The sequence below is a fragment of the Zingiber officinale genome, chromosome 8B, assembly GCF_018446385.1.
Source record: "Zingiber officinale cultivar Zhangliang chromosome 8B, Zo_v1.1, whole genome shotgun sequence".
Lineage (NCBI taxonomy): Eukaryota > Viridiplantae > Streptophyta > Magnoliopsida > Zingiberales > Zingiberaceae > Zingiber > Zingiber officinale.
The window spans coordinates 9,546,403-9,568,335 of NC_056001.1; the positions used below are offsets into that span (position 1 = coordinate 9,546,403).

Sequence of the window (21,933 nt, forward strand, 5' to 3'; positions counted from 1 at the left end):
TGAAGAAGAATTCAGTGCGCTTTTTAATTTCCTTGGATTAACAACCTTCCTGGTTGTAACCAAGTAACTCTTTCGTGCCTCTTCTTTTCCTTATTTACTTAATTTATGTCATGCAAGTGTTTAATTAAGCTATAACATCCGAGGAAGGTTGTTTTTCTTTGCAGGGCTATTCACCTCCCTCTAGCAGCCCACCAAGGGTCCTAACAAGTGGTATCAGAGCGAGGACGCCTCAGAAGGACTAACTGCCAACTAAAGAAACAAGGCAATGGCCGGTGCAAGCATTCATTCACCAAAGTTCGAGGGAGACTTCGTACAATGGAAATGTTGGATGGAGGTATTTTTTAAAATGGATTTTGAGATTTTGTTAATCATAAAATATGGTTTTATAGCCCCCAAGGACCAACATGGAGCTATAAAGGAAGAATGTTTATGGATGAAGAAAGAACAAGCTGATTTCATGGTGAATGGTAAAGCAGAATTTCATCTGTTGAGCGCCCTTCCACCCCAGAAGGTTAATCAAATCGGTAGTTACAACTCCGCCAAAGAGCTCTAGGAGGAATTTCTGGAACTCCACGAAGGCACTCCTGAGCAGGTGGTCGAAGTCCTTCAGCGACCTTCGGATGAGTGAGCAGAAGAACTCTCCTTCAGTGAACCCCTGGGTGAAGGCATTCACCAATATTTCCGAGGAGACTAATGGAGTATCGATGGCCACCTGGTTGAAACACTTGATGTAAGCCCTCAATGCCTCCTTGGGCCCTTGCTTCAAGGAAAACAGGTTAACGCTCGTCTTCTGGTAGCCGCGGCTGCTGGCGAAGTGATGTAAGAATACCTCTTGGAAGTCTTTGAAGCTATGGATTGATCCATTCAGCAATCTCCTGAACCAGCGTTGCGTCGATCCGGAGAAGGTCATGAGGAAGACCCAACATTTCACCCCATCGTTGTACTGATGAAGTGTGATCGTGTTATTAAACTGGGCCAGATGGTCGTCCGGATCGATCATTCCATTGTACTCGCCGATCGTCAACTGGGTGTAGTGCTTTAGCAGAGGGTCATCCAAGATTCCCTGAGAGAACTGTTGATTGATCCCCTTGGGCAAATCATCATTCCTTAGTGCTTTCCCTTTACGCACGTCCTGAATGGGCGCATCGTCCGAGGAGGATCCTCGTTCCTTATCCACTTGGTTTAGCTCCTCATATGGAGTGTGCAAAAGTGCTCGATGGAAGGGGATCAACACGTTAGGCGCATCTCCATATATGTCGGTCGGTTTCTTACTCTGTCCCTGAACGGGTACATGCTCCACTCGATCTCCATATCCGGCTTGATGACCCACTATTGAGGCTGCAGGCTCCTGTACCTAGCGATCGGCCAACACCTGTTGTTGTTACTCTATTATGTTTGTCGTTCAGGCTTGTATCAGCATATCCAGCTCCTCCTTTATTAAAGTCATCGTAGCGAGTCATCCAGTATCCTCCATCTTCGCATTTCAGATGCAAGCTACGTTCCCACAGACGGCGCCAATATGATCCTGTCCGAAAATCGTGGAGATGGCAAGCTGGGGATGTGGCTACAGCGTTGACTGGATATAGATTCCGCTCCTCTGCAACACAAGAAACGTCAGTACCGAGCCAGGGAAGGAGTCACCGGTGTTGACCCTCTGATGCTCAAGTCAGTCACCGGAAAGATGAAACAGATGAGGCAACAGTAGACACAAGTGTGAATAGTGAATAACGTGTACCTCCGTCGATGTATGAACCCATTTATATAGTGTCATGGTGTACGATGTGCGCACTTCTCTTGAGACGTGGGCACGTTCTCCAATTGATAGTGGACACATTCTTCAATTTGTCCTATGAAAGAACATGTCAGGAAAGTGCTTCTGACACCATACCTTAACAGGGCATGCATATCCCTGATAAGACAGTAGAAGCTTTCGTCGTATGATCCGCTAGTTAATCATATCTTGTGTTAGTGGTGCTATCTCCCCGAAGGATACGTCAGTGATCCATCTGCTCGGCCGAGCGGGATAACCCCTCGACTGAGTACTCCTCCGCTCGGTCGGATTCGGTTGCTCTTCCGCATGACGACAAGTCGCGATAGTTTGTTTCCGCCAGACCGGACTAACGCTTCGGTCATACACACACTTCTCTGCTTTGTGACGATCGTGTGATGATTTTTGCTAAACGGGCGCTTTGCTTAGATCAGTCCTTTACTGATCGGACAATATATACCCGATCAACCACTATTGGAGAGATCCACTTAGTCCCTCAACGTTTGATCATTTACCATTGACCTTCTTAACTTTGACATTCATATTAATTATTATCTTCATTATTTAATGGGTCCTCTTTTATCATTGCATCAAGTGCTATAGTATTCGTACAATTGACCTAGTAGTCACCTGAACTAAACCCAACTGCTTTCCCAAAGTGTGTAATTAGGGAAAAAAAGGATAGGAGAGTTCAATAGGAAAAAAAGGACGCATGTGAAAGGATTCATGTGTTCATGCATGTAATCCCTACACACAGTCTTGTCAGATCATAGGTCGTACCAATTTGGCTCAAGTCATGTGGGTGCGTGATGAAACATCAAGCTGGGTCGTCCTCCATACCTTGCCTCTGGGCCAACGTTATCTTATTCGTTTCATGATTTGTCTTGGTCACCAATTCATACCCTGTTTGGCATGCGTTCGCTTACTCGCAAATTGATTGCTGCACTTTGTATGCATTGTTTTTCATTCCTTTTGCATTGATTTTGATCAGTGGTCATTCATCTAACGGCCGGCAAAGTTGGTCGGGTTAAATTAACTGCTATTTTTGCCGCTTGATTAACTAACGACATCTAACGGAAGCAAACGACTACTAAACCGTCAAGATTCTGCTGACACGTTAGGCCGAATCTGGGCGGTAAAATTACTCGATGATGGTGGTTGTGGTCCCCGATTAAATGACCTTACAGGCATACGGCGACCTGCCCGCCCACATGGTTTTTTATCCAATTCAAATCCGGCAACCACCGGACCGCAGAATCCGCCGACATCCCACGATCCCGACGGCAGGCACCGGGCCCACGGGCGGTGCAAGGCGGTTACGACCGTTCTTCCACGAATCCATTACGAGATACGACCTGGCGCGGCCTCAGATTCTGTGTCTGCGTTCGATTAGATTCGTTCACTCATGTGATTGCGGCCTCTGCCTGCGCCCGCAGGCGGCCCCACCACGTGCCCCTGCGCGCCGCGTGTGAATTCGCGCGCGCTGTTTCTGGGCCGTCTCCCGGCCGAGTCATCTCCAGATGGTCGGGGCATCTACGATTACGAGATTTGAAGATGGCGGGAAGGTCGCGGTGCGGTCGGGTGTCTCGATCGGAAAAGGAACCATGAGAACGATGCGTGGCGCTACCCGATGGGTCGCGTGTTAGTTCGCCACTTGGCAACTTCAGGCGAAGCCATTAATGTCGGCATCGTGTTTAATTCGTTCACTTCCTTAATTCACTAGTCGGCAGGTTCATTCTCGTCGTGTCCAGTTATATTAATTTTTTTATAGATATATATCCTTAACGAAAAATCTCTCAATATCTCTCACGTTATAAATTAATCTGATGATTTATCATATATTCTTTATATAATCTATTTATATAATCTGGGACGAATTACGGAGGAATATATGAGATAGCAATTATCTTTTTACTACAATAGTCAGCAGCATGTAGATAACTAAAACAAGATCTTAAGTAATTCATCAGTCCACTTTGGTTCCATTGAAAACAAAACTCATTCTATCTAGAATATTAAAAATGAGAATATTTGATTAAATTTTTTTCTCAAAAATAAATAATTTTATTTTTAAAAGGCAGAAAAAGAAATTAATATTATTGTGAATTACTAAAATGAAAAACATGATATTATTCATCGCAAGTGGTTTAATATCATCAACCTCATAATTAAATACAGATGTATAAATTAGGTACCGAGAGAATCCCCATATGGAAGAGTATTTTTCACGATTTCATCATGATTCAACTAAGGACATATTTTTACCTAACATAGAGCACCAATGTGACGTTCTGATAAATTATATGTCGGTGTTGTTGGTCCGATCAGGAGGCCAATAGGTCAAGGCATTCAATTTTTCCATTTTGTTTCTCCTCGACATGATGTTTGGCCATGTGAGATGTTGAATCCATCCATGACCCTTTGCCGAGCGATTTAACATTATCCATTTTATTCTATAAATTGTGGAACATGTAACTTTATTCTATCAATTTTTCCTTTTTGAAAAGGAGAACGCTATATATTTGTGTAAATGACGTGTACCCTTTCAATTGAAGCGTGGAAATCTTGCATTTACCTCGTCAATAATTTCAAAAAACACCATTTATAAGAGTAAAACAAAAGGAGCTACGTTTGCACTGATGAACCTACTTAGAACAGATGTATAACATCAAATCTATGTTCTGTCTCGCAGGGAGACAAATTAGCTAGCCACCTAATTGCTTTTACTTAGAACAAGAAATTAAAATACCCGCCACAACAACATCCAAAGCCGCGCAGCGACCAGACGGATAAACCAATTCAACGACCAGACGGATATGTTAATTAATTACTTTGCAATATTTAATTTAAAAAAAAAAGATGAGTTGTTACTTTTGCACCGCAAAACTTAAATAGTGATGTCAAATTTTAAGAAAAACTATAATTACATTTAAATCTTCATATTGTAGTAAACATGGACATCATTACGATTTCAAAAAGTAACGCGCTTTTTCAGCAAAAAAAGAATTACGTTGTGGAAAAAAACTCCTTTTTTGTTTCTCTCCTAATGTTAGGAATTAAAGAAATTTCGTATTCAAGGGAAGAAGAGCATGGGGATTGTTGGGCGAGAGGATTATAAATAAACCACGTTGTTGCTTCTCATCGTATTCGTCTTCTGCTGCTGTTTTCTTTCTTCTTCTTCGTCTTCTTCTTCTGCTTCTTTGCTATTGCCGTCAGCGTTAGTGGGGGGAGAAAGAGCGAAGGAGAGATCATGAAGTACGTGTTGGTGACGGGCGGAGTGGTGAGTGGGTTGGGGAAAGGTGTGACGGCCAGCAGCATCGGCGTCCTCCTCAAGGCCTGCGGTCTCCGCGTTACCTCCATTAAGATCGGTACACGCCTCGGCCTTTCATATCCTCCCTAACCAAAATATGTTAATATATATATATATATATAATATATTTCTTGCGTGTTCTCGTTTCAAATCGTCAAAATCGTTTCTTGAATCGCATTCCCCTCCCTTTTCCCTTTTTAAAAGATGGATTTTCCTTCCGTCTTTCTGATTTAATGGCGGACAAGGGCAAAAAGATTCGGGCCTCATCTGGAACACAGATGCCTGATTCACTCCTTTGAATTTGCCAAAATTTTCTAGCAGTTTTCTTTGACTTGATGGCTTTTGTTTGAACTTTGACGGAAAACATACATCGTTGTGGATGATGTGAAGTATTTGTCCCGAGCAAGCTGTTGTCTTTTCTAGTGTTTGCGTTTCTCGTTTAGTTTTCTTAGAAGAAAACAACGTAACAAACAGTAAACAATCCGCGAAAATTCTTCATATCCTAATTATTTTTATACCAGGTCACAGTGATCTTCAACACACTTCATCTTAAATTTCTAACTCTGCAATTTGTTGACTCGGTGCAGATCCTTATCTAAACACTGATGCCGGGACCATGTCTCCGTTCGAGCATGGGGAAGTCTTCGTGTTAGATGATGGTGGAGAGGTAATGAGCACATCAGAGATCTCTGATACGCGTCCCGTAATCTGGAAACAAATCGCTTTTCGTTTAAGGATAGGGATCCTATTATACTTTCTTAAATCTAGAAACCATAACCTTTTCATTTAGCTGGGAAATTTCTGTGCCAAACCCTTTTCCGTGAGAGGGCAGGAAATCATTTCACTTCTTATGGCGTCCTTCTTTTGGTTCCTAGGTGGACTTGGATCTAGGAAACTATGAACGCTTCCTGGACGTCAAGCTAACTCGTGACAACAATATTACAACTGGCAAAATCTATCAGGTGACCTTTATACCTTGGATGTTTCTGATCCTCAATTTTTTTAAATGAACTTCGGTTTGTCTTGGCCTATATTAGTTCTTTAAAAAAATTACTGTCATTCACTTCTCATAATGCTTTTTTGTCCTGTGAAGCATGTCATTAACAGAGAGAGGAGGGGGGATTACCTGGGAAAAACAGTTCAGGTGTGCCTATAATTCCTGAACCAATTTTACCTGTTCACGAAAAGTTTGGCAAGTTTCTTAGTATCCATCCCTTCACACCCGTCTTCATTTCTTTGAAGGTTGTGCCGCATATTACAGATGCCATTCAAGAATGGATTGAACGTGTGGCAATGATACCGGTGGATGGTAAAGATGAACCAGCCGATGTTTGTATTATAGAATTGGGCGGAACTATAGGTAAGTTTCCTTCAAGAATTCGGTTTTAGATAACAAAAACTGAAGCAGTCAAAAGATACCAATTGTGAATTCCCTAAAATTAAGATTTTCATGTTCATCCAACTGTGATTTTTTATTCAGGAGACATCGAATCAATGCCATTTATTGAAGCTTTGGGTCAATTCTCTTACCGTGTAGGTGAGAAGAATCGGCAGCCAATTAGTCGATATGTTAGTTTTTAACTGCTTATTTTAGATCCTCCTCATGAACAAGATTTTTGCTGTTCACTCAGGGCCTGGTAATTTCTGTCTGGTCCATGTCAGTCTTGTACCAGTTCTCAAATCAGTGGGAGAGCCGGTAATGACTACAAAGTCATTTCAGCTGAATATATTTCTCCTAAGTTTCATGGCTGACACTCTTGATATTCTTGTAGAAGACTAAACCAACTCAACATAGTGTTAGGGGATTACGAGGACTTGGGCTAGTACCACATATTTTAGCTTGCCGCTGTGAGAAGGTCCCTATTGAATTCTCATTTCATCGTTTTGGCTTCTTGTATCTCGCAACTAATTTCCTTTCTACTACTGTTATTGATCGATGGAAGTTAAATTTTATGCATTTTTTTTTTGCAGCCCCTTGAAGTAAATGTTAAAGAAAAACTCTCCCTTTTTTGCCACGTTCCAGTAATCATCTTAACTCTTACTCTTTGAGAATATTTTTCCTGCTCTCCTTCGTTTATTTTAGAATGAGAGTGCTTAATTTGATGGCAACAATCAACTATCTGTTTCTTTTAGGTGGCAAATATTATTACTCTCCATGATGTTACAAACATCTGGCACATTCCATTGATTTTGAGGGTATAGTATAATTTTTTTTTGGTTTATTGACATTACTATGAATACTCTCTATTGCAGAAATTATCTCTAGCTATTATAGCATTCATATAAACATATCCTTCTTGACCTACAGGAGCAAAAGGCACACGAAGCTATTTTGAAGCTATTAAACCTTCAAGGGTCTGTTTGTTACAAAGCTTATTTTGTTTCAATATACTGGTTCCCTCCCTCACAAATCAATTTTAACTTGTATAGATGCACTAAGGAACCTCTGCTGGTAGGATGGATGGATAGAGCTAAACTCTGTGATAGGTTGCATGAACCTGTGAGTTTTCAGTCTACCTTTGTGATTCTTTTATCCGTTCCAAGGGATGAGTTAAAAGTACTTGCTAATCAAACAAATATTTTTCTTCAGGTGAAGATCGCTATTGTGGGAAAATACACTGGTCTTCCAGATTCTTATCTCTCTATACTGAAGGTGAATGTACACTTCACTCTGTTCTTCTTGAGTGCAATGATTTTCCATCAATACTTGTAATTCTCTGTGCATCTCATCTCAGGGCTATCATTGTTAAGTTGGCAACTCTTTGGCGTTAATTATTATCAAAATGAGTTCTTTCACTGATTTTGTCAACATTCTCCAGCAATAATCTCCCTGTTGAAATTACAGGCTCTTTTGCATGCTTCCGTTGAATGTCGGAAAAAACTTGTCATAAATTGGGTCCCCTCATCTGATCTTGAAGAAACTTCTGCTGAAGAGGTATGTTTCCTTGATGTTCTAGTGACTCTTCCTGTCATTCCTGTCAGTGTCCTCCTTGTTTCAAAAATTACAATAATTCTCATTATGTACAGACACCAGATGCATACAAAACAGCATGGAGGTGTTTGAAAGTAAGCTTGCTTTTTCACTTGAGAAATCAACGCCAAACATTTACAATTTGTACCCATGTTAACAAAACACCTTTTGTCTCAGAGTGCAGATGGCATATTAGTACCAGGAGGTTTCGGAGATCGAGGGGTGGAGGGGAAAATTCTTGCGGCTAAATATGCCCGTGTAAACAAAGTTCCATATCTCGGTATTTGTCTCGGGATGCAGATTGCTGTCATAGAATATGCTCGCTCAGTAATGAACTTGAGAGAAGCAAATAGCACAGAGTTTGATCCTGATACAACTACTCCTGTTGTTGTTTTTATGCCAGAGGTATCTCTCAACCTATGTAATTTCCATCTTGTTTCTCGCGAAACACTTTCATGATTTATTCCCACTGTGTTAACGAAAAGGGCTCGAAAACTCACATGGGGGGTACAATGAGACTTGGATCAAGGAGAACTTATTTTGATGTTGCTGATTGCAAATCTGCAAAGCTGTAAGCAGAAAATTTTCTTTCAGGCTAGCATTATCATATCTAGCTAGTGTTTTAGATTAATGATTGGAAACATTGTAGAATGAAAACTGGTTGACAAGTTATTCCTTCCGGGTTCTTTAGGTATGGAAAAGCAAGCTTTGTCGACGAAAGGCATCGACACAGATACGAGGTTTGCCTTGAATCATTCTGTTGATTAGAGAGGTTTAATGTTAATGCTAGAAGTCTAATACGACTACTGAGCTTGCTTAATCTTCTATTATTGTTTTTCTTCCCTGTGGTTTTGAATCATTAATTTTGCAGGTTAATCCCGAAATGATTACAGAATTCGAAGAAGCTGGACTTGCTTTTGTTGGTAAAGATGAGACAAGGAGACGAATGGAGGTAGTAGACATATGGATAATCTTCTTGCGCTTATGAATTTCAGATTCTTTTTGTAGGTTCTTTTTGTTTATATATCTTTTATCAACAATCATGCAGATTATTGAGCTGCCTACTCATCCTTACTTTGTCGGTGTGCAATTTCACCCAGAATTCAAGTCTAGACCAGGGAAACCCTCTGCAGTTTTCCTAGGTGTGCAGCATTTAGAATCTTGCATAACTTCAAGACACCGAGCCAATCCTGTTAGCATAGTTTTTGACAAATTCTTTTACAGGTTTGATAGCAGCGTCATGCGGGCGGCTAGATCCTTGGTTGCAAGCTGCTGGTCAACCGAGCAACTTAAGAACTCATGCTTCCATTAATGGTTTCCCCAAGATCCACCAAAATGGGAGCAGCTTGAAGAAATCTTCTAAAAGTCTGCTTAATGGAAATTTCCACTCCAATGGAAACGGCGTGCATGTCTGATCGACATTAGGAGTTGTTAACTCCCTGGATATTGTTGTGGCTTTTTATGTATTGTGGTTTTATTGCCCCTTCTATTCTTCCAGATTTGCATTTGCTCTGTACAGTTAGTCGATTATGAAGTCGAGTGTCTGCTCCGGTGTTTTAACAGGGAGCAGCAGCGACCATGCCATCATTTAGGGTTTCAGGTGTAGCTTTATTTCTTCTAAAACAATGTTTGATTTTGATTAGATGAAGTTGGTTCCTTGACCTATTAGCGAATCGGAACTACGTTGTTTTAAGAGAAGAAAGAAGATTTTATGTATGATGTCCTATTTGGAAATTGTTGTATGACTTTATAATCATTAAGTTTCAATGATCAGTATGGATTGCTTTTATGATCTGATGTATATAATTTTTCTCAATTCACTAATTTGCATAATCTGATCGTCCAGCAAAAGTCGATTTGCCTTCTGTCTTTTTGCATTTTTTTTGTTTGTTTTCTTTTGGACAAGTCTGCATGGCAATATAGTTGGCCTGCTCTCAGTAATTTACACGGAGTGTGATAGTTTTACTTCTCTATTCAGATTCATGCCTCTTTTTCCTCTGAATATGGCAGGCGAACTGGCAACTAACTCAACACACAGGTAAAAACAACAAAAAAAAAAAAAGTGAAGTGAGAAAATGTTTAAATCCCTTTCTTTTTTTCTTACCAATCAGGTGCATCTTTTACAATCTTTTCATACATGAACTCTTCAAGTTCTCTTGACGAGCAATCCTGAAATTTTGAGTTTCATTAACGATATATTTGTTCTCAGCTTGATCCCTAAGTTTTAGATGTTGTTAACTATCAAACATCATAGTAGGATTTCCTCTGTTGGGATCTACTTTGAACAGAAATCTTGTAGTTTAAACTAGTACGTGATCTTAGCAGCGATTCTAATTGAACCTCTTCTTGATCTTCTTTCCTCTTTAAATCTTCCTCTCCTTCATCAGCATGGCATGCAACAACCCTTTCATTCACATTCAACAACCATTTCCTTGCTTTGAATTAGGTTGGTCAGCAAACGAATTGGACAGAGTTTTATGATTATTTTAATCAGCTCAACTTGCTAAATCAGTAAACAAGCTTATTTATAAACTGCAGTGTCAAGCAGAATAATGGTGGGGTTTAACATCAGTTCTTGATCAGGTTTGCTATGTTCTTTTCATCCAATTTTCATTCCATATTTAAATATGAATAGCACATCCAATTTTCATTAGTGTGCATCGCCTAAATGCTAAGACAATCCTCTGAGAGAAAAGATAGACCCACCACAGCAGCTGCAGCACAATCCATGTCTCACGATCATAATCATCATGCTTTCCTTTTCATCGATCGTGCTTTCAAAGTAAATGTAGCTGTTATCATTAGAAGTCTCCAAGCTTTTTCCATGATCCATTGTCCATGGTCGATCGAGACATCTGCTTCCACCAGCCAAAACGAGGAAACCCAGGAGACCAAAAAGACTTGTCACACGTGGATGCTCCACAGTGTCAGCAAAGTAGACCGCGCCCACTCAATCTCACTTAAGAGATCTTTGTCAAGCGTTATAAATGTAGTAAACCTACACGACAAAACACATACAGCTCAGAAGCACTCTTTGAATGCTATCGTCGCTAGCTGCATATGTTTCCAAGTGAGATTGATATGACTGTCCGTGAAATTGTCCTCTTGGTGTAGGGTTTTGTAGCTTGTAATTTGTCCTTTTCTTTTTCACCCCAGTTCGACTTAGTTAATCATTTTTTTTTAGCTTATAACTGTTAAGGTGACATGTCTCTGGAGCATGGTAATTTCTGATAGGATAGTCTCTAGCTAGCACAGTAAGAAGACAGTCTAATAGCCAATAATACATATAATATAAGTAATAATTCTATTTTTTTCAATAAAAAATTTTGATATCGATCAGGATTGATATGTTCTACTTATAGCATAAGATCTTATCCTAAAAAACAAAACTAAATAAAAAATATAAAATAAAAGAGTTCAGTAAAGTCGCAAGTGGGGTTCGACTAAGTTAAAAAGATAATTTTCACCGAGATTTAGCTCATTTAAGAGAATCAGCTGATTTGGAGAGTAAGAAATCAAGAGGCCTCCCAACTTTTGGAAAAGTCTACTATCGATTAAATGCAAAGATTCGGACACAAGATTTATTAATCCTTACCCACCTTCATTTGTTCTTGTCCATCAGCAGCCACTGCCTCCATTGCTCCCGCGCGCACATGGGTTGGATTTATGGGAAAAACCTGAGTCAAGAAAGAAATATAATTCATTAATAAAATTATTATCATGAGATATGAAAGATGATGCAGTTTTGTTCCATTGCTTAACATTTAATTTCTTCTTTAATAAAAAGTTTCATAATAATTTAAACCTTTTCTTTCCTATTTTTCCTAGTTTTCATAATAATTGCGGGATTTTTTTTTAAATTCCATTAGCGATTATGGATTTTTCTTTTTATTTTTTAGTCTCTAGTGCTTCCCTTTTTTCAAATCCAAATCTTGTGTGGAGAAAAACTTATAATAATATGATACGCGTCCATATAAGTACTAGATTACATACGACTTAAGTTAGCTTCGAATCCTGACAGGATTAATGATTAATTAATTGATAGAATCATATCTTCCTTCCTACGTGTCGCTCTCCCGCGAACGATTTCAGTCATCGGAATATAGATGATGACGCGGTTGGCATCCGATACCTATCTGATTTCCATCTGACGGTCATGCTCGATCGCGGGTAGGCGAGGGGGACCACGCCGGCGCAACCTAACCCGCCTTGTCCCCGCGCGCGTGACGAAGGCTACGGAGGAGAAGCGATCGTGGCCGTGCATTGTGGGCCAGGGAAGCTTACTCGTTACGAGGAGACGCGCGCGCGGCAGGAAGATGAGCTGGCCGTTAGCCGGGGAGTTGCAGGGACTACGGCACCAGCTGTAGTTAGGGTAACATAGTAAAAATGGGCAAAAGAGGAGGGTGGTGGGGACAAAAGCATAGCGTCGCCAAGCTCAAATAAGCCATCACGTCCTCTGACCTCTCATCCTTCTGCTTCATCTCCTCCCGTCCGATCTCACTTCTCGATTTGGGCGTTTGAACTAAATCCTGGTAAAAACCTAAGCTTTTATTTTTCTCTCTTTTATCTCGATTCGCTGATTTGGAGGTTTGAAACTTGAGAAATGGTGGAAGGTGGGTGAGGCAAAGATATCTCTTTTTTTGCTGAATGTTCTTGCTCTGGAGTTGGAAGAGAAGGAAATGATTCCGGCGGACGGTGGTCGACGGATCGGCCTCAAGTTCTCCGAGCATGTCATTTCGACGAGAAAGACGGTCACGGCGGGAAGTGGGAGGAGAAGCGTCGTTCGTGTGTTCTTCGTCGATGCCGACGCCACCGACTCCTCGTCGAGCGGCGAGGAGCGCGGTGACCTCCGGCGCCGAGTGAAGCGCCACGTGCGTGAGATCCGGATCGAAGGGACGGCGCCGACGCAGAGCAGGAGGAGGGGGAAGGCGGAAAAGTGGTCTGGAGAGGCGCGCGAGAGCGGGGGGAAGCGGTTCCGCGGGGTGCGGAGGCGGCCGTGGGGTCGGTGGGCCGCGGAGATACGGGACCCGAACCAGCGGAAGAGGGTGTGGCTCGGGACCTTCAACACCGCCGAGGAGGCGGCGGCGGCGTACGACGAGGCCGCCGTCAGGCTGAAAGGGCCGAGGGCGGTGACCAACTTCGCGGAGAGGGCGACGTCCCCTCATTCTAAAAGTGGCGAAGTCGTAGCTGGGTCGCAATCTTCGCCGACGTCGGTGCTACAGTATGTGGAAGACTGGGCGGCGCCGATCGAGTTCGCCGACGGCGGCTTAGCGGAGTTGGGAGGAGAGGCGTCGCCATTTTGGCTACATGACTCGTACTATCGCCACTGGACGAGTCCGAGACTGAGTGAAGTGGCGGAGTTCGGTGACTTGGACACTGAAGATTTCTGCTAACCGGCGGAGTTTTTTCCCTATTTTTTATTTTTATTTTTGTGGTGTGGGTTTTAAATCGAACAATATTTGCAGCATTTTTGACATGAAAATAGTGTGGGGAGGAGAGTCAAGAGTGGGCGGCTGTATTTTGTCCTGACTGTATTTTACTGTGGATCCTGTGATATATCGGATCGTTTGTGATGAACCATATCACACCTTTACTCTAATAAAAATGAGCGGCTTTTCTTAGAATGGAATAATGTTTTTTTTCTTGACTTTTATTTATCTTTTTTTCCATTTTAATATTGGACTTGGAATCGAGGATGACATCTTTAATATTGACAACTTTCGCATTGGATCGGCATTGAACCATCCAGAGGGAAATTGTTTAAAGAGAATATGGTTTGAAAGACGCCCGTGCACATTTATCTGTACGTGGGTGGATCATATTACATAAAATATCTTTTTTAAATAAATAGTTTAACTAAATAAAAGTCAACTGGTATTGGAGCTCCATCTAATCATTATTGAAGGTCATCGAACCATGACTAGTTAAATCACAATGGTTCGAAATAGTTAGGCCACTGATTCATCCACTGTATGTCACCAATGATATTCAAGCTGAGGCAACTTATAAACTCAAAAGCAATATAAAATTGACATGGCTGGTCAGCTCCTCCTAAACCTCAAGTTCATGTGGCTCCGTGGAACTTGGATTATACCTACCATCCAACAAAAGCATGACGAGTTGATGATGCCTGTGAAATCAACAAACGGTAGGATACCGACACAGGCAAAACAAACCGGTGGGGCACTCGAATAATATGTGCGATCGATCAATCAGATCAAATTATCTGCACTATCCTGTCCCAGAGAACAGCAAAGGCACTCTTAAAATGCATGCAATATGCATGCATGCGCGATGAAACACACTGGCCACTTGCGGAAACGAGACAGCACAGATGGACAGCAGAATGGGATCTAAGTCTCAATTAATATGAGCAACCCAGATCTACTTCTCAAATCAGATCAAGCCAGCGACGTACAGGTCAAACCAGTCATCATATATATCTGCACAAATTAAATTCAATAAAATCTAATTAAATATTCCAAATTGACTGAACCATTTGATTTTGTTTGTTTAACTCTGCCACCAATTGGATCACTTAATGTTTGGCCTGAGTAATTAAAAAAAAGGAGGGGGCTACATAGACGAAGAAGAAGAAGAAGATTCCACATGATCAAAACAAAGATATGGAATGCGAGCAGGCAAAGTAGAGCAAGGCATGCTCAACTGCAGCAGGAGCAGCAGCACTCAGTGCACTTCCTGCGCAAGTCATGTGAGTAGGACCAAACACGATTGGTTTCTCTCGCACTAGTTCATGGGTTGGCTGAAGAGAAGATAAATCATTCAGCACCCACTGCACGGAAAAAGGTATTCATTAACCAGGTTAAGAGAAGCTCTTACATGAATTTATCCCAAGATTTCAGATGCTGGACCACGAGCACTGTAACTATGCTTAAAGTTTCATGGTTGAAATTAAGATGAACGAAGCTTTTCTTCTTCAGCTAACTGCTACTTTTCTATAAGAAACATGAAGACAGGACATGACTCAGACAAGTATCATGTTCTAGATTAACAAAAAGTTCCAATGTCTAATGATCTTTAACTGATAAGAATCACATAGCACATTTACAGATAAGAAAGAATGCATGATCTAAAGCATCTGATGACCTACTTTGATTGGACCATCTACTCTTCAAGAGTATATATAGGCAACAGCCAAAGTTGATATGTAGATTTTCTCAATGAGTTATGATAGAGCCCCCAAAGACGGGGTCAAAATCAAGAAGGCCGGCCGGCGAGGTGATCAAAGTCAAGGAGAGAGCAATGGTCAAGACTCACAAGGTTGCTCGGTTCGGCCGAGCGGCTTGTCCGATCGGACCCTCTGGCCAATCAGATCTCGAGTTCCGCTGGCTCAACAAAATCCTGAGTCATCCTAGCTTCATTGAGAGTCAAGTCCTTTTAGCCTGGTCGGTTGGGCTAGAGGCAAGCTCCAAGCAAACTCTTTGTCCGATCGGGTGCTGAGTCGTCAAGAAGATCGAGTCCTCAAAAAGACCAACGTTACACAACTTATCTGACTGGACGTCTGATGGGATCCAACTGATTTATCAGACATACCAGGGGTCATCAACCCAACGATCTAATATTCTTTTTTGGCATTTAGCATAACCGTTGTTAGAGAACGAAGGAAATATTTCCTGTGCACATCATGACGAAAGCTTAATCAACAAAATACAGAAATTATGAGCCCAATTTGAGAAAAGTGTCAAAATTTCGGAGTGGTTGGTTTATTCTTGGAAATACATCGAAATTCATACACAAATGAAAGTAAGCACTCTTTTCTAAAGGTACAGGCACACAATGTTATGCAACATTACGCACACATAGGCCACTGTTCATTTCTAATGTTCTCTACATTCCATTTCCTTTAGATCACCTATTTGACTTGAGTGTTGGAGTGTCTACGCTGGAGACCCCTCCCTGGCCCCATTGCTAACGTTTTCTTCCTTGTTCATTCTTTTTTGACACGCAGGAGTACCCGACGGCATTTTCTTCTAGCTCAGAGTCTTCTCGCGGTCAACATCAAAGTCATCTACCCAACGCACCATCTTCCCCAATTTCAGACAAAATAAAATTTAGCATCATCTGTAGAAACTTCACCTGAATCTGAAATATGAAGATGGAGGAGACTGGATGATTTACTTGAATTACTTTATCGCAAGAAGACTTGAAGTTACTAATAGCTGCCCGAGCGCAGAGGCTAGAACAACAACAACAAGTAGTAGTCGGGTGTCTTTTGTCGAATGACCCGGCTGTATCTATGATAGACCCTCATACCGAGTGAGGGACCCAAATGGAGGTACCGACTGGATTTCAGCCAATTCCTCCTCCTCCGGTCGACCAGCCTTCCACACGTGCCCCCATCCCTTCTTGCATATCACTGGACATTATTTCACATGCCCTTCGAGGGCGTGGGTCGAGTGGAAAGACCCTAAGGTTCATCTTCTGGAGATGCGCCCGCTCAAGACATATGGAAGGGGAAAGCTCTGGCAAATAGTAACTCCCCCGAGCAGGTAAATATGTCATTTTCTCAAAAAATATTAGAGGACAAATTGCTAAGTCACTTTTGGCCTTTATCGATCGGAGAGTACGGAGGAGCAATTGACCAAGAGAACTATCTATTTAAATTTAAAAATGTCGCTATCCTCTATCAATACACGGATGACGTTAAATGTTGAGTGTTCCTTATAATCCTTTCTAGCTTGACACAAAGATGGTTCAATCGGCTTCCTACCGATTCCATTTGTTGCTTCAAAGATTTTCGCAAGGCATTCCTCCACCACTTCACCAGCAGCCATCAATATCATAAAACCACACTGAGTCTATTTTCTCTCAAGCAAGGGTCCAAGGAGGCGTTGAGGGCGTACATTAAATAGTTCAATCAAGTGGTCATAGATGTTCCTTCGGCCACCCCAGAGATCTTAGTAAGCACCTTTTCCCAGGAACTTACAGATGGGGACTTCTTTAGGTTCCTGATCAAGAAGTCCTATAGAGACTTCGACCATTTGCTCAGAAGGGCAACTAAGTAAATTAATGTGGAAGACGCTCAGTCCGCTCGAAAGAAGGAGGTAGTTATGCCTGCTCTTGTCCTTGCCTTAGAACGTTGAGCTCCTCTCCCACCTCTTCCACACAAAGGACCCTGAGCAAGACACCAGTCGCATCATCACGAGCTGAGGCCCAATGCTGTACAACATGTAGAGGTCAATCAGGTACCATTCGCTGAGCCTCGCCGATGGACCCCGCTGTTCTGCACTTACCATAGGTCGAGAACCCATAATATTGAAAACTGCTATCAGTATAAGCAGGAGATGCATCGGGTAGCCAACCAAGGGTTTCTCCAATGCCCACTATCAACAAATAATTAGCATCATCAATGACCGAACAGACCCTCAGGGAGAGGAATTGGGAATGCCAATCGGGACTAACGACGACCTCAGCAGCAACAGAGCCAAGCCCTAGCTCAAGCTCCTGCCGAGTTACCACGACAATTGACCCAGGAAGAAGAAAATCACCTCAACGCCGCTGGGGGGGGGGGGCATAGGTATAATAGCAGGCGGCTTGACCGATGGAGGCTCTAACCAAGCTCGAAAGTCACACGTCTGTTGACTAGAAGTCCACACTATTGGGTGTAGTTGAGAACAAGAACAAGGGTCAGAGATCAGTTTTGGCCCCAAGGAATTGGAGGAGGTTGAAATAGCCCATAACGATGCTCTAATCATCAGGACTATTATAGCTAATTATAACATACATCGCACTTTCATTGATGCAGGGATTCTGTTAATATTATTTTCAAGAAAGCGTTCAAACAGTTGCAGATCGAGATAAGTGTGCTTTAACCTATGACGACGCTACTATATGGATTTATTGGCAGCGAAGTATAGCCGATCGGACAAATTTGATTGGCTATCTCTCTAGGGAAGGAGTCCCTGATGAGGACCTGTTAATCAACCTTCATCATAGTGGATGCGCCCTCAGCTTATAATGTGATTTTGGGTTGACTGACATTGAAGCAGTCATCTCACATACTACTAGTGGGTGAAGTGAAGGGGGATCAGTTGATAGCACGCAAGTGCTACATAGATATAATTAAGATTGAAGCTCGTGCAACACGAAAGAATCAACAAGTGGAAGTTAATGATGTGTGGCAAATTTCCAAGTGCACGGAGTTGTAGTCAAGTAATAAAAGATATTGATCCCATGAGAATTGTAAATCAAGTACTAGTCAGAAGTATAAAATAGGTTATTTAAATAATCAAGGGTGTGTGTGTGTGTCACTAGAACAAGAGAGAAAGCTAGACTTGAGAGGGCAAGGGAGAGAGAGAGCACGAGAGAGTGAGAGAAGTGAGGGGGAGACAAAGAGATCATAGAAGTGGCAATGAGATCACAGAGAGAAGGCAGTAGGATCTCAATAAGAAGGTAGAGATGATCACGGTAAGAGGCAGTGGATGAAGGCAATTCTAGGATTTCGATTTCACTCAAATGATTGTAAACACCTAATCTATGTTTGATTTTCTATCCTCAATGAGTATCTATGTAGGTAGACCATCCTATGGTATCCTATGTGATTTACTTCTACAATGAAGTATCAACCCTAATCATTGTCTACAACGAATTAGTTTTGATCCATTGAGCTCTATGACACCCTAGGGCTCCTCGTGGCATACTGGATTGTACTTTTGTATTCAACTATCCGTGTCTTAATTTTCTATGGGTTGCCTGACCCCTTTAGGTTCATTTCCAAATCCTTGTGAGATATAAATCTTGTATTTTGGCATTGAGATCTTGTTAATATGGTAGATCTGGACCATAAACATACATTTCATCAAACAAAAAATATGCAAACATATAGATTAACCGAAAATATGTTCACATATCAAAAGGGCTACTCCCTACATTCTAGAATCAAGAGAACTATTCCATTGTAAGGGAATTACAAATCAAAGACACTAATAAAAGCATTCATATAGATCAAAACAGAAAATAGAGATAGAGGAATGCTTAAGGAGAAAATTTTCGGTATCTTCAGAGTGGTTCCCTTGCATCGAAGATGGAATGATCGCCGGAGTTGATGAAGATGATACCTTTAGGGTTTCCCCAAGAGGGGAAAACCCACTCACCAAGAGGGGGACAAAGTCCCCAAGTCCAAGAATGATCAAGCAAGGATTTTCTATACCACCCCTCAAGTACAAGACTCCATCAAAATGGGGTTTTTGACCCTTATACCTGGTTTTCTTAGGTTAGACCCTGAATCAACATTGTAGAGTTTGAAAATATCTACATTTTGATAGGTGGTTTTACTCCTTTCTCTAATCGAGTTGAAAGTTATGATCTTTCAAAGTTTGATCTGCAGTTTGGGTCAAGTAGGGCAGATCTGCCAGATTTATAGGGCTCCACCAAACCATCTTTTTTGACCATTAGATCTGGTTTTCTTGGGTTGTACCCTGAAGCAAAGTTTTAGATCTCAAAATTATCTACATTTCCAAATGTAGTATGACCAATGGTTCGAACATAACTAAAAGTTATGGTCGTTCAAAATTCGGTCTGTAGTGCAGCCAGAGCCCGCCACAATCGTGCTAGTTCACATGGGCACTCATGTGAAAATGGAAGAACCCAGAATGGGACATGCCTATCCACATGGGTTGGCCGTGTGGGAGTTGTTTGGGGTCATATTAGCACCATCTTTCTCCCAATTGTTTCCATATTAATACGCTCGTGTCATAGGATATTGCCAGAGCGCATTCCTTGATTAAAACTTCATTTTGATGGGCTTTTGAATCCTTTTTCTTTGTGGGTGCTTCGTGTGCTCGACTCCTTGATCCACTCTATTTTCAATGCTCCATTTAAGCTCCAAATTCATATCCTATCAATGAAAACATGCAAAAAGTAGTTCTATGAACTAAAAGTAATAAAAAGAAGCACACAAAGATGAAAATATAAAATATATGCATATAAAATGTGATAGGATGTGTGTTAAACTGATATAAAAAAACTTATATAAAATGCACATATCAAAATCCCTTAAACTTAAACATTCGTTTGTCCTCAACCAAACATCAATATCAAGAATGCATGTGAATTCATATCTCTCAAATTTCAATAAGTTCATTTAATCCTATCAAGTAGTATCATCTTTAAGCGAAGGTATTCAATTTGTTTCACCAAGTCTAATGAGCTAGCTTAAGTGCACAGTGTCTAGTTTGTTTCAAAAGTTTCAAGTTCCTTTCTAGTCAAATTGTCATTCCATTGTATTCCCATAGTTTTCAGCGTTAAACATTTACCTACTATACGTGAGATTCCCCTCTTCCCAACACTAAGTCTCAAAGGCATACTCAGTATTAAGAGAAATGGATAAATATTTCTCCAGTAACCTAACTCGGTCTCAAAGAAGCATATCATTCTTTCCACCCATGCTAATTATTTTCTATCCCATTATTGTCACTCTTATTTTCACTCAGATATTTTATTGCATCTCAAATATTTTATTTTATTTTCTTTTCTTTTCCCCTCTTTTTTCAAATGGGATTTTGATTTTTCCAAATGGACTTTCACAAACCAAGTATAATCCAATAACTAAGATGTTGGGGAAAAGATCATCTGTGGCCACCATGGTATTAGTCAAACAAAATGAATCATGACTATATTATACTAAATCAACCTTTCAAAAATAAATCAAAAGTGAAGTGTAATGGTCAAACTATCAAGTAGGCATATGGTGAAACAAAAATCAATTTAGCATTGCTTCTATAAAATTTTACTACTATATAGGAAAATATGGAACACCAAAAATGAGAAAATACATCCACATGATAAACACTAAACACATCAAAATATTGCGTAATAGACAAGGCATGCATAGGTGCTTCTATTTGATATGATGCAAACTAGAAGAAAAATTTATTAAGCAATGAGAAATATGACAAAACTAACTAACAACCCAAAGTATGTACATTCCCCCAGACTTAAAATTTTCAATGTTTCAAGGATAATCATAACTCTAATTTGGAGGTAGTGATGTTGTAACGACCACCCTTCTTACTACTACTACACTCTAAGGATGACCGTTACTTGACTACTAACTCTACTTAACCGGTATGATTAAAAATCACATGGAAACCCTACCGAAAAATTTCGGCAGAGTCTCCCCTGTACCGGTGACCAAATCAACAATACAAATAATATATACTCAGCCACAGGCGGCTGGAACATATAATCACTCAACCACGCAGTATAATAACTCAATAAGAAGAATGAAACTACTCTAGCAATAGTAAACAAACAATACTCCAACAATAAAACATAACAAAGTGCGGAATAGACTCAATTACAATCTCAACTTCATCATAGCATTAAGGAGAAAAGAAAAGGAAACATAACAAATCTTAAACTAAGTGAGTTCTTTAGCTAAGTCTCAAGGATCTCCATAGTCCACACATCACACACCGTCACAGCATCTCCTTGTCGCCTTCTTCCTTATACTTTAGCTTTTCCTTTATCTGCAGTAGGAGGAAAATAGTATCTATAAGCTAAAAGCTTAGTGAGCGCTATCCTACTCACAAAAACTCGATATGCATGTATATAAATAAAACATGCTAAAACTGAATGCTAACATGTAAAGCTACTCATGCTCATAAATAGCAAAGGAATCATGCTAACTGAAATACTAAACATGTACAGCTAATCATGCTCATAAATAGCAAAGAAATCATGCTAACTGAAATACTAAACATGTATAGCTACTCATGCTCATAAATAGCAAAGGAATCATGCTAACTGAAATACTAAACATGTACAGCTACTCATGCTCATAAATAGCAAAGGAATCATGCTAACTGAAATACTAAACATGTACAGCTAATCATGCTCATAAATAGCAAAGGAATCATGCTA

General features: G+C 40.8%; 2 protein-coding genes across 4 annotated transcripts; both read left to right on the forward strand.

Annotated features, from left to right (window-relative positions):
- The first annotated feature begins 4,862 nt into the window (after window positions 1-4,862).
- Window positions 4,863-9,838, forward strand: LOC122015264 (CTP synthase 1-like). 3 transcript variants are annotated; one of them, XM_042572058.1, is made up of 21 exons: window positions 4,863-5,136; window positions 5,666-5,745; window positions 5,954-6,040; window positions 6,172-6,222; window positions 6,321-6,438; window positions 6,559-6,615; window positions 6,710-6,774; window positions 6,854-6,934; window positions 7,050-7,100; window positions 7,212-7,274; window positions 7,387-7,433; window positions 7,509-7,578; window positions 7,669-7,731; window positions 7,924-8,013; window positions 8,106-8,144; window positions 8,227-8,454; window positions 8,535-8,620; window positions 8,741-8,789; window positions 8,921-9,001; window positions 9,098-9,191; window positions 9,274-9,838. In XM_042572058.1, the coding sequence occupies exons 1-21, from the start codon at window positions 5,019-5,021 to the stop codon at window positions 9,462-9,464; spliced, it is 1,809 nt and encodes a 602-aa protein (XP_042427992.1). In that variant the 5' UTR covers window positions 4,863-5,018; the 3' UTR covers window positions 9,465-9,838. The 3 variants fall into 3 exon arrangements, with proteins under 3 accessions (XP_042427992.1, XP_042427991.1, XP_042427994.1); XM_042572057.1 differs by having other exon boundaries at window positions 4,864-5,136; window positions 6,851-6,934; XM_042572060.1 differs by lacking the exon at window positions 4,863-5,136 and adding an exon at window positions 5,251-5,551 and having other exon boundaries at window positions 6,851-6,934.
- Window positions 9,839-12,498: 2,660 nt separating this feature from the next.
- On the forward strand, window positions 12,499-13,673 carry LOC122016553 (ethylene-responsive transcription factor ERF069-like). The gene is made up of 2 exons (XM_042573890.1): window positions 12,499-12,581; window positions 12,663-13,673. The coding sequence occupies exon 2, from the start codon at window positions 12,729-12,731 to the stop codon at window positions 13,440-13,442; it is 714 nt and encodes a 237-aa protein (XP_042429824.1). The 5' UTR covers window positions 12,499-12,581; window positions 12,663-12,728; the 3' UTR covers window positions 13,443-13,673.
- The last annotated feature ends 8,260 nt before the right edge of the window (window positions 13,674-21,933 follow it).

What these genes read in the sequence shown, in the direction of transcription:
- LOC122015264 (XM_042572057.1), top strand. Translation starts at nt 5,019, where the DNA reads ATGAAGTACGTGTTGGTGACGGGCGGAGTGGTGAGTGGGTTGGGGAAA. An exon ending in CGTTACCTCCATTAAGATCG is followed by an intron (nt 5,137 to 5,665) that starts GTACACGCCTCG and finishes GACTCGGTGCAG; the next exon opens with ATCCTTATCTAAACACTGAT. An exon ending in AAGAAACTTCTGCTGAAGAG is followed by an intron (nt 8,014 to 8,105) that starts GTATGTTTCCTT and finishes CATTATGTACAG; the next exon opens with ACACCAGATGCATACAAAAC.
- LOC122016553 (XM_042573890.1), top strand. Translation starts at nt 12,729, where the DNA reads ATGATTCCGGCGGACGGTGGTCGACGGATCGGCCTCAAGTTCTCCGAG.